At 38.2% G+C, this 12,898-nt stretch overlaps 1 protein-coding gene across 1 annotated transcript in view; it reads right to left on the bottom strand.

Moving 5' to 3' along the window:
* Positions 1 to 12,898, bottom strand: part of SLC9C2 (solute carrier family 9 member C2 (putative)) — a 272,343-nt gene that overhangs the window by 190,377 nt on the left and 69,068 nt on the right. The window contains exons 10-13 of the mRNA XM_049715795.1: positions 9,367 to 9,483; positions 7,763 to 7,924; positions 3,175 to 3,274; positions 1,318 to 1,461 (exon numbers count right to left, since the gene is read on the bottom strand). Of these exons, the coding sequence (XP_049571752.1) occupies positions 1,318 to 1,461; positions 3,175 to 3,274; positions 7,763 to 7,924; positions 9,367 to 9,483 (523 nt within the window). The remainder of the gene's footprint in view (positions 1 to 1,317; positions 1,462 to 3,174; positions 3,275 to 7,762; positions 7,925 to 9,366; positions 9,484 to 12,898) is intronic.

Below are 12,898 nucleotides of genomic sequence, written 5' to 3'. Positions count from 1 at the left end.
TTGTTTGGCTCATCATCTCTGAAACATTTTTCTCAACAAGTCTCTTATGGAAAGTCTACCCATACTTTCAGGGCCCCTTAGGATGACTCCCTCCACTAAAGTCTCTCCTCTAGTGAGGTGGAACCATAAGTTCACAAAAGATCTCTGGCACTCACTAGCCATTTGACATTGGGCAAGGCACCTTGCCTTTTTTGGACAGTTTTTTTTTTTTTTTTGGTTGCACAGGCATGTGAACTCAGTTGCAGCATGCATGCGGGATCTAGTTCCCCGACCAGGGATGGAACCCCGGCCTCCTGCATTGGGAGTGCAGAGTCTTACCCACTGGACCACCAGCAAAATCCCTTGGACAGTTTTTTTATCTATAAACTGGAGATAATAATTCTTATCTCCCAGTGTCATTATGCAGACAAAATGAGATAATGGATGTGTGCAAAAAGCCATGTATCTTTCTGCATACACTGAGACCAACCTCACCTTGCACTTGTGCTCCTGTGGTGGAAAGAACCGTAAATTGTACACCCACCCTTCTGTGTGACAGTGCCTATCCGAGTTGCCTGCAGTGCCTTCAGAGTCAGCAGAAGCAATGTTTCATGAGAACATCTTATAAAGTAAGCTCACTCAGCCAGGCCTAACCTGAGTGGAAATGACAATACTTTCAGAGACACTGTCACGAATTCTTATGGAAGACACAACTGCCACGTGTGGGCAATGTCACTCAAGAAATAGCATGCTCTTGGGAGTCAAGTTTAAATCCCAACTCTGTCCTCACAATCTGGGTGACTCCAGGCAAGTTTTTCACCTCTCGGGGGCTTCATCTGTGAAATGATGCAGAAACACCTACCACATAGAGTTGCATTAATACTAATGGCATAATGTACATGGTTAATGTTTAACAAATGGCTTTATCATAGTTATGATGATAATAAATGATGATGAAAGTCAACAAAATGTTAGGAGCTATTAATCTGGTCCAGTGGTGCTCAAACTTTAACAAGCATGTTGAAACAGTTTCCTGGATCTCAACTTCAGAGATTCAATTCAGTAGAATGGGATGGGCCCATGAATTTGCATTTCTGTCAAGCTCATGGGTTATGCTGATGCTGTTGTTCTGCGCCTTCTCATTTTACAATGAAAACTTGAAGAGTAAATAGACTTCCCCTCAGTTGTGCAGCAAGCTATTGTCAGGACCTTGACAACAATACAGGTTTCCTGACTGCATGTCCACAGCTCTTTTTGCTATAACCCACTTCTTCTCAATTCTAATTCTGGGCTTGAGAACCTAAGTCTAGTAAGCAAACTTTAAATTATAATTCTTACCTTACAAAATTCACTGTTGCAAATAAGATGAGCATGAAAACTAAAGTGTGAAACTGTAAATACTTGATTTCTCCACATCCAATGACAATGCCAAAGAAAGTGTATATTAAATGTTGGTATACAGATGAAAACATCATTAGAAACCTAGGATAAATGGAAAGGAAATCACATTTTAAGGGATGTGTTTTTTAAATCTACACGTCTAGCCTCACCCCCAGAGATTCCTACTGCGAGACCAGAGCACAGTGCTTAGGGCATGGAGCTGTTCTGGTTCCATGTGGTAACACACCTGGGTCTGGGCCAGGTCTGACTTCCATGAGCAGATCTCAAGTCCTGCCTCTTCTTGGTCCCCTCTATTCAGACCTTCCCTTTCAGAGGACTGGGTGACTGTGTCTGTCCCACAAACCAGTCTCCCTATGGGTAGGTCTCAAGATCTACACTGGGAAAGAAGCATTAGGAAGCCTCGTTTTAGCTGCAGATATAAACCATGTTCTCTGATACAGCATTACTCCAATCAAGCAGATAGTCCAATTCTCTATCCGATTCCTGTCTCTTGATTCAATTGATTCAGAACTCCTAGAAGAAAAGGGTATGAGCGGGACCTCAAACCCCAAAGCTTAGTTTTATAAAAATTCAGAAATGATGGAATAACTGACTGAGTAGAATACGTTTTAAAATGTCTCCACAGGACCTTAAAAAATGCCTTACATATAGTTAAGATCCCAATAGACATATAATCATTTACACTTATTATTAGTTTCTTACATAAACATGTCCACCACTTAACATGAGTGTCTTCTAGAAGGGACTTATTTTCATAGCCCCAAACCTAGGATACAATGTCCAGGCCACAGGAGATATTAAGAGAGGATTGGTTGAGTAGCTAAATGAATATACAATTGAACGAATAAAACGAGTAATTTATAATGATGCTGACAGACAGCATGACTGAGCTCAGAAAACTGTCCAAATACAGACAAAAAGTACGTGTCCCAAGAACTAGTTATTCCTAAGCTTCTGGCTTTTAAAAACCAATAAAGTATCATTCATATATACACAAAACTAGAATAAGTTACAGGTGCCATTTTTTTTTTTTTTTTTTGCCAAGTAGAGTTATAAATAAAAAAAAGTACCGTCTTCTATGAGTGGAATTTCATGAGAGAAATTACATATTAAACACCAAAAAAGTAGGAAGAACATAATTTCAGAACAAAGAATAGTCCTTTATATTAAAGCAATGAATCTTCATAGGAAAACTCAGGATAATGCTTATTTTTCTCATTTCAACATTTGCTTTCATCCAATGTGAGAATTTCTACACTAGACTATGATTTGGTGTGAGATAATTCTGAAACAATTCTATAATTTAGCGCAGTCGCTCAGAGAACGGCTAACTCATTTGTCTGAAAAGACAAATGGCTTTCCCTCTGTCCACAGATGTCCATATGACACCAGATGTAAAGGCTAGATAAGAGTTTGCTGGTGTTGCATCTTTCTGCTACTTTTCTTTTCCAGCTCTTCCCATACTTGGATACTGTCATTCAGGTACGTTATGAAGGAAACAAAGGAATAAAGTATTTTTTAAACTTCCCACAATTCAAAGTAAATTTTTATCAAAGAGTTATGTATAGAAAGTACTATGATCTCTGAGCCACTGATACATTATTCATAATAGGAATACCAATTAATGTCAATAATTGTTGGTAGCTTAAGTTCTTTTCAAATATAACTGGCAGTAAAATTTAAAATTAGAACATAGAAAAAAGTTATAAAAAAACTTTAGTAGTGTTCATTAAGCCAGGACCACTTAAGCACTAAATTTCTATGAGATCTATATCAAGTACACAATAGACTTACTTAGTAATTATTAACTCGATCCTCGGTTTAAAGCTTAAGGAATCTAAATTTAGTCCTACAGCGACTAAAGCAACCATACCTGACATTCCCAAAAATTCCCCTGGGGAGAAAAAAATGAATAAAATTAGTTGCATTCAAATCTGTACACTGAGCTACTTTATCTTGAGTGAAGAATTGTTGGGAAACTTAAAAGGGTAGTAGTATTTCTTGGGAAGTTGCTTAAAGGGACTGGCCTAATCCTTAGGATGAGGAGTTGACAAACTCTTTCTGTTAAGGATCATATGGTAAATATTTAGTCTTTGTGGACCATATGGTCCCAGTCGTAACTACTCAACTCAGCTGTTCTAGTGCATAAGCAGCCGTAGATAATACGTAACTAATGAGTGCCCAATAAATAATAGACACTGAAATTTGAATTGCACATAATTTTTGCATGCTGCAAAATATTCTTCTTTGGGGGTTTTTTGAAACCATTTTAAAATGTAAAAACCATTCTTAGTTCATGGGCTATACAAAAAATAGGCATATTTGGCCCACAGGCTATAGTTTGCCAACCCCTGCCATAGACCACCCTTGAGGATAGAGCTAATGAAAAGTAAGTTTAACAACCTCTGCCCAGCACCTCAAGGACACTGTGCTGCATGTCCTAGGGGTTGTGGTCCAAGCTCAGTGCTTCCTTGGTGACTGCAGGTCCTGAAGCCTACGGTTCTTTTGCATGATACAGGCTCCCCTAAAACTGTAATTCTCTGGGCTCTAAACAAATGTGTAAATGTAGTCTGAGGCAGGTAAACCAACTATGAAGAATGTTTGAACACCATAAATACCAACAGTCCTAGCTGCAGAACCTTCAAATAGCACATTATAAATGTCAGATGGAAGGGAAAGTATGTGCAAGGTAGGAGTGGAAGCCCTTTGGAGCAAGGCAGAGCTAGTTGCCCTGGGAATGTGAGCTCCCCTTTCTCCATTAGTGTCCCTGCATCTGTAAAGTGGGTGTAAAAGAATAATGCCTCACAGAGTTGTTGTAAGGATAAAATTAGATAACATGAAAAGTGCTTGGCACACTTTTAGAGCAAGGAATAAATGATCATCATTATTATTATGCTATTAATTATTTTTATATGTTCACCTTACTGCTTAGTAAATTTATACTGTTTATTCATTTGAAGAGGATTTTATTATTCTTTTGGTTTGTCTAATCACTTAAATCCACTTTGGATTCTTTTAACCTACTTATTTAACTGAATTTAATATAAATAACAAATGGCAATAAAACCAGTGGTACTGGGAACTGTGACAGTAGGGAAACTGTTTCTCAAGGTCTTATTTCCAATTCCCTATGACTCGTAGTATGGGATTTTAAAGCTTATAGTCTTTTTTAGTAACAGTCACTACTTAGAGATAACATTTGCTATGAGGAAACCACTAGGTAACTTTATTTTAAAACTGATATTATTTAGTATAATCCCAATGTTACAAGAACATATGGTGTGAATGCATACATTTAATACATGTATGTACATTTACATGTATTTTTTAAAGATTGAGTACATTTAACAAAATGTATCAGTGGTTAAATTTATGACATGGGTTTATAGGTGATTCCTTCTTTGACTTTTCAGAATTTTTCCAAAACTCTACATGAACATGTATTACTTTTATGATTAGAAAAACGAAGTCTTTTAAAAATTACAAACGCTATTACATTAAATGGTGTTTTAAATGTTCAAGAAGGGGGAAAAAAGTCATAGAACATGTAATAAAGGAAGTAATTTTCATCAGCATAAACCCAAGTAGTTAAAAATAGAGTTGTAAAAGTTTTCTGATTCAATGGAAAGAAACCACCACAGAAAACTGATGCCACAGGAAAGTGGCTCTCTCCATCAAACTCTGTCTCTCTCTTTCCTTCTGTGCCTGAGAAAAAGTGAAGGTCCTCCTACCAGGAGAATCAAAGGGATTTTGTCTCCAAAAAACAACAGGATTCAGGAATCGACATTTCCTAACGAGAAAATATTAGGGTGATGACTGAGGTCCTTTGACATTTATAGCCTAGACCAATGACATAACAAAAACGAGTGAGAGCAATCAGCCCTGGCATGGGTAAGAAAGAAATGCATTGTTTGTAGAGAGTTTTAAAACAATAAAACTGACTAAAAGCTGTCTACTTTTTATTATCTCCATTCACCAGAAATTCTGACCAATGTCACTGGATAAAATATTCCTTTTGCTAGGACAGACCTCTCCCACCACCTCTCTTGCTGTACCTCTGGGCTAGACTTTTATATAACCCACCATCTTTCATGAATTATACACTGCCTTTTATACACTAAATTCACATTTTCTTCCGTGGGCTGATATATTAATATTTCTAGCTGCACTACCTGTCAACCAACAATGCTTCAATATGTCTTTTATCTGTGCGGCAATGTCTGTGCAATATTTTGACTATTTTATTTTATGGAAAAGAATGAATGTGTTGATACAAGTGATTTCTAAAAGCCCAAGTATTGTGAATTTAATACAATAGAGACAAAAATGTGCTCAAAGAGGTGACTCCCTAACCTCAATCAGACACTCCCTGGATTTAAGCCAGTTAACAGTGTGTTCATTAATGAAGGGAAAAAAATAAAATTAGATAACATGACAGAAATGTAACATTTGAGAATGCGTAAATGAAAATTTTACCTATGTTTAGCTTTCTGGCAATGGAACTTCTCCTTATAACTGTCTATTGCTGACTTTTGTTGTCAGGATCTGATTAAGTATAAGAGGAAAGAACTGCCTGAAATTGTTTTTAATTCCTGAAGCAGAGGAAAGTGTAATGGATGAGGGAGGGGTATTCATTTCCTGGGGCTGTTGTAACAGAGGGCCACAAACTAAGTGTCATAAACAACAGGAATTTATTGTTTCATAGTCTGGAGGCTAGATTTCCAAGACCAAGGCTTTGCAGCAGTGATTCCTTCTGAGAGCTGCGAGGGAGAATCTATTCCAGACCTCTCAAGCACTGACTGGGAGCACCTCCATGAATTAGGAGGAAAGGGGAAAGGAACCAATATTTATTGGCTGCCCTACCTTGAGCCCAGTGGTATGCTGGTAAATGTTTAAAAGTGGCAATCTGGGGGGTAAAAAAAAAAAAAGCCCCAGTTGGTAGTGTCTGCCAATTTCCATGGTCCCACTATGGGCAATTTCAAGCTACCAACATTATGTCACTTGAATAGAGCATTGGGAAGAGATGTGGATAATCAGCTCTCATGAGCCAGCAAGAGCTACCTCCAGGACACCAGCATGAGGGAGTCACCCAACACAAATTACCTCACTAATGCCTGTAACGCCCCTCTAAATTAGGTTATATCACTTTTATAGATGAGGAAACTAAAGCTTAGAGAGGTTAATATTCCAAGGTTACCGAGCTAATAAATCATAAAGATTGGATTTCAAGTTAGCTCTGCCTAACTTCAGAGCTCTCTAAAGACTAACAGTTTATTCAACCAGCATGTGTTAAATTACTGTTGGGCATATGGCAAGCATTGGGCTTGGCTGGGGGGAAAAGAGAAAAGAGAATAAATATACAGATGAATAAGAGACAGCCTCCACCTCAAGGAACTTAGGATCTAATGGGAAAAAAGGAAATATTAAATTAATTTTTTTCTTCAGACACTTAAGGCATTCATAATAGGTACATAAGGGAGGGAAAAAAATGAAGAAAGTTGAAAGAAATGACTCTTCAGTGAATGTTTTCTGTATTTTACTGATTTGGGGTAGTGAGCAACAATAGGTAGCAATTTATCTGTAGAGGAAGCAGTTCTGTTTGGTCACTGGAGGTGAAAAGAGGAGTAATTAACCTCTTGATACCTGAGGGCTTCCATGGATGGAAGTTGCTCCACTGTGTGAGGTAAGAGCAGAAGCAGAATTTGGCCGTATTTTTACCACGGTTACTATGGCTTTGGGGGACTGGTTACCTCAGTCAGGGGGGTAAAAACTATAGCTCCCAATCTCACTGGACTAAACTAGGAAACGATTGTTAAAGGTCTACCAGTGCTAGGCACTCTGACTCCTGCGATCATTCCACTCTCCTGCTTCTCTTCCAGATGTAGACATACCTGATTTCTCTGTTTCCTTCCTCCTAGCCTCAGGTAAGGGCCGCCATTTCTACAGTCCCCTTAGTTTGGTACCCATTGAATGGGTACTGTTGAGCTGGAAAAAGACCTCAGGAGCATGTCTCCCACCTTTCTCATTTTAGAGATGGGTTGCTAAGGGTCAGAGCAGAAATCAGCTCAGGTCTGATTCCACTTCCAGGGGACTGCCAGTGAATAAACGTAAGATCAAAGGGTGGAGTTAAAAAAGAGTAAGAGAGTTACCACAAGGAGGAGGAATGCAAAGGGAAGGGACACGGAATTGAAATTGAGGGGATGTTAAGAGAGACCAGGAAAGAGCTAGAGGTGGCAGCCAGATAATATGACAAGACGCACAGAGGAGCCACATCAAGGGGAAAGCAGTTGGGAAGAAGCAAATGGATTCAAGAAGAAGGAAAAACTTAAATGCATAAAGTTCACTTTAAGGATGGCATATTTTATATCTGTTTCTGCCTTACCAATGTAGAAAGTCAAGTACACCATTGAGATGCAAAGCACGATATTGGTCAGTGTATTGCTAAACAGGTCAGTCAATATAAACTGAATGATCCTTGCACACCAATATCCACATATTATGCTTCCCAAAATGTCCAAGCTGAGGCCCATGATTATATATAACTCTAGAAAAAGAAAATAAGAAAAGCAAAAGTTGAGCTATAATTTTTTTCTTTCATTAATGGCATTTGGGTCTATGCCCTTTGGTTTGCTCTTGAGATTCTGAGTGGGGACCTTGCTCTTCAGCAGATGGGAGTTTCCTATGAAAGCCTGGCCAAAGAGGCTTTCTTGGGGATATATTTCCCTTACAGTCTGCAGCTTGAGGTTTGCTCCTCTGGGGACAGCAGACTCAAACGCCCTCAGGAGTCAGGCAAGGAGCATAAATGTGAAAAAGCTATGACAAGCTGGACAGTGAATGATCAACCAAAAGACATTCAAATTCAATTTTTTTTTACAAACTGTGGCAGGGTCAGGCACACCATGTCCAGGATCCCCACCAACCTGCAGTCTATTTGTGACTCCTGCCCCCATCCCAGGGGATATTTGGGAAATGGAGAAGGAAATTTTTCCATTGTCACAGTAACTGGGGGCAATAGTGGCAGTTAGCAGATACCAGACAAAGCTGAGGGCAGTCCTAAATAACAAACATTGTTCCACCCCAAAAGCCTTTACTCCCTCACTGAGAAGCACTGCAAACCTCTATTACCAAAATTTCTTTCTCCTTGTAGCACCTCTCTCCTCCTACTAGTATTTCATATATGTATCAGGAAGACACATTTTCCCTCTTCATGCTGTGATTTTCCCTCCTTTTTTCTCTCCTTAGTACCACATCTGGAAACCCAGGATATCAACCTATTCCATATCCCAGTGAACTTTAACCACATGAGTCTGACTATTATCACTTCTAGGACCTGACTCTCCAGAATTGTTTAAACCATTCTGCTTTCACCCTCAGACTCAAATCCAGGACCAAGCCAGTTCTTTATTTTTTTTTTGCAGTACGCGGGCCTCTCACTGTTGTGGCCTCTCCCGTTGCAGAGCACAGGCCCCGGACGCGCAGGCTCCGCGGCATGTGGGATCTTCCCAGACCGGGGCACGAACCCGTGTGCCCTGCATCAGCAGGCGGACTCTCAACCACTGCGCCACCAGGGAAGCCCCCAAGCCAGTTCTTAACATGCACTCATTGAGATCCAGATTGGTCTAGGAAAGAAGTAAATCTAAGCTAGATGAACACAATTGTGTGTGTGTGTGTGTGTGTGTGTGTGTGTGTGTGTGTGTGCGTGTCTCTGTGTGTGTGTGTGTGTGTGTGTGTGTGTGTGTGTGTGCATGCATACTCGGGGAGATGAAATCATTTCTTTAACAATTTTTCCCCCATAATCTCTGAGAAAACACATAGATGGTAATTATTTTCTTGTTACCTGATATACTATTTTAATTGGTCCATGAGTAAAGTATAGGGAAAGCAGTAAAGTTAAGACATCTTGAATATATTTTAATTTCAGTATGAATTGAAATGTACCATATAAGAATGATTTTAGAAAATATACAGAGAAAATAATGCTCTTACCCCTATAATTGGAAATGCTAAGTATGCTGCTCCGAAAAACTCCAAAAACAATGGATGTGAAGCCACAGATAATCATTGATTCTCCTCTAATGATATCAGTATACATTTTAGAAATGCCTGGAAAGGGAAATATAAAATATAATTTAATATAATGCAAGAAAATGATGCTCTTCCACAGGAAACACAAAAATAGAAGAGAAGGAATATGGTAGAAAAAAAGGAGATCATAATGGGATGGGTCCATATGACAATCACGATCATTTTTTAATTTTTCCATTATGCCTTCTATATCTCCAGTGGCAAAGGAACATGGCAATAGCACTTCTTGAAGTGTCCATTGCCTCAAAGCATGATAGAGCTTTGCAATGAGACAAAACACTTCTCAGGTCACTACATTTAGCTTGAATAAATATGAATTGTTAGACTCCAAAAGAATCACATTTTAGAAATAAGTACAAAATATGAGACAGTAATTCTACTCCTAGACATATACCCAAGAGAACTGAAAATATATGTCCACACGAAACTTTGTACATGAATGTTCATAGCAGCATTTTCATAATAGTCAAAAAGTGGAAACAACACATAGCCCTTCAGCTGATAAATGGATAAACATATGTAATCTATCCCTACAATGGAATATTACTCAGCCACAAAAAGGAATGAAGTACCGACTGATACATGTTACAACATGGATGAACCCTGAAAACATTATACAAAGTGAAAGAAGCGAGACACAAAAATCACATATTGTATGGTGTGATTTATATGAAATGTCCAGAACAGGCAAATCCATAGACAGAAAATAGATTACTTGTTGCCAGGGACTTGGGAATGCGGGAATGGGGATGAATGACTGCTAATAGGTATGAGATTTCTTTTGAGGTTGATGAAAATGTTCTAAAATTAGACAGTGATGATGGTTCCGTAACTCTGTAAATATATTAAAGACCACTGAATTGTACAATTTAAAAGGGTGAATTTTATGATATGTGGGTTACATCTCAATTAAGCTGGTATTTAAAAATTAAGCACAAAATCTTATTGGTACTTAACATTCATTAACAGTTTAGTTTAATGGAAAATATAATCAAATTAATTGCCTAGTGTTATACAATTTATAAGTAGGGTGATAGTGATTGGTACCTGCCCATCCAGTATCTATCCTCTGTTCTTGGTAACAAAACTGGTTTTATTCAGGGTGGCAATGTGCTCAGATAAATGACAATTTTTCCCCAACTCCTGGGCTTCTAAGAGTAGCCACTGAGACATAAGTGGAAGTTACTGAGTGGAACTTTTGGGAAATTTCTTGGAGGGAGAGGAGACTTGACTGAAAGGACCATCTTTCTGACCCTTGCTCTTCTTCCTTTTCCTGCCTGAAATATGGGGTGATGGCTAGAACTTTAGTAGCCAACTTGCAATCCTGAGGATGGAAGCCATACACAAAGGGGAGGAGCAGATAAATAAACCCCACAATAGACTGCTGTCATTTTGCTTTAAATATTATCTTTTAAAGAGATTAAAAATAAGAAAAAGTCGTATTTTCCCATCTGTTTACAATTATGGTATTTTTCATTCTTTTGCGTAAATGAAAATTTCCATCTGATTCCATTTTGTTTCAGCCTGAAGGACTTCCTTTAACATTTTTTGTAGTGTAGGTCTGTTGGTGATAAATTCTTTCAGCTTTTATACGTTTAAGTCTTTTTTTCTCCTTTACTTTTGAAAGATATTTTCACTGAGAATTCTAAGCTGGCAGTATTTTTCCCTTAGGACTTTAAAAATATTGCCCACCATCTTTTGGCTTGCAATATTTCTGAAGAGAAGTCTGTTATGATTATTATTTTTGTTTCTCTGTAAATAATGTATCTTTTTTCTCTGACTGCCTTTAAAATTTTCTCTTTACCAATGGTTTTTAGGAATTTGATTTTTATGTGCCATGGTGTAGTTTTCTTTGTGTTTCTTTGGCTTGAGGTTTGTTGAGCTTCCTGAATCTGTGGCTTTATAGTTTTCATCAAATTTAGAAATTTTTCACCCATTATTTTCTTCAAATATTTTTTGTTCCTCCCTCTCTCTCTCTCCCCTCTCTTTTACGAACTTGTATATTAAGGCACTGAAGTTGTCCCACAGCTCACTAATGTTCTGTTTATTTATTTAGTTTTTTCTTTTTAGTCTTGTTCTGTCTGTGCTTCATCTCGGATAGTTTCTATTGCTACATCTTCAAGTTCACTAGTCCTTTCTTATGCTGTGTCTCATCTGATGTTAATTCCATCCAGTGTATTTTTCATCTCAGACATTGTGGGTTTCATCTCTAGAAGTCTGATTTAGGTCTCTTTTATATCTACCATGTCCAGTGGTGTGCTGATAAACCAGCTTTCCAAAATTAAAAAAGGCCTGATGTGTAGCATTTGCCAACTTCATGTGCAAACACTCCCACAATAACTAATTCAAAGCTACCAAAGGTTTAACCACTAGCATGCAAAATTCCTAATTATTTAACAACTGGCTCTCATAAGCTGATGGGAGCAATCATACCCCATACTCAATCTTTCTTCCAATTTTTTGAACCAATGGAATATAGTTACAACAACTGTTTGTTTGTTTGTTTGCAGTACGTGGGCCTCTCACTGTTGTGGCCTCTCCTGTTGTGGAGCACAGGCTCTGGATGTGCAGGCTCAGCGGCCACGGCTCATGGGCCCAGCCACTCCGCGGCATGTGGGATCTTCCCGGACCAGGGCATGAACCCGTGTCCCCTGCATCGGCAGGCGGACTCTCAACCACTGCGCCACCAGGGAAGCCCTTCTGTCTAGTTTTTTAGTTGGTTCAGGCAGAAAGGTAAATCTAGTTCCTGCTACTCCATCTTAACTCCAGGAGTTATATAGAGGGACCCAGTGTTCCTGATGAGTTCATGGAGCTGCGGGCCAGCCCTGGACTTCTTTTACTTAAGAGCATAAACCCAAATTTAAGAACATGTGACACACTAATTTAACCACAAATTGATATAGAAAGAATTATACAACTATATGTTTTTTTAAAGCAGCTGTTTAATATATTCCATTGCATCAAAATCCAAACTGATCACATTAAATGACACTATTTTTTTTAATCCAAGCAGAACTGAATCTGATTAAGATTCTACTTTTTTTCCTTTGGTGTCTTTGAAACACATAACAATTAAAAATGTATAGCTGGGGGTTCTCATTATTACTATTCTTAAGATACTCTACGTAGCTGAAAAGAAAGTAAATCTCTGCTTTCCAGTGTTTGATCTGAGTATATGAAATATCAGAATATTCAGATTCTATTTATCTTTACAAAAACTCTCCTGAATGATAAGATAAATACCAGGATAATATAGAATTTCTGATAACTCAGTGCCTGATTGTGGATCAATATTCAGGCTGTTTATTTCTGTTCTTTGTGCTTCATTATTGTAGCCAATAAAGAAAGCAAAGAAAATAAAAGGCAAGTAAGTTATAATCATCTTATATTACTACTTGTTACTAACTTTGACTATGACAGAAGACACAAAATA

The sequence above is a fragment of the Orcinus orca genome, chromosome 1 (assembly GCF_937001465.1).
Source record: "Orcinus orca chromosome 1, mOrcOrc1.1, whole genome shotgun sequence".
NCBI lineage: Eukaryota > Metazoa > Chordata > Mammalia > Artiodactyla > Delphinidae > Orcinus > Orcinus orca.
Note: the sequence above shows the minus strand (reverse complement) of the source record. Positions and strands in the feature narration are given on the sequence as shown.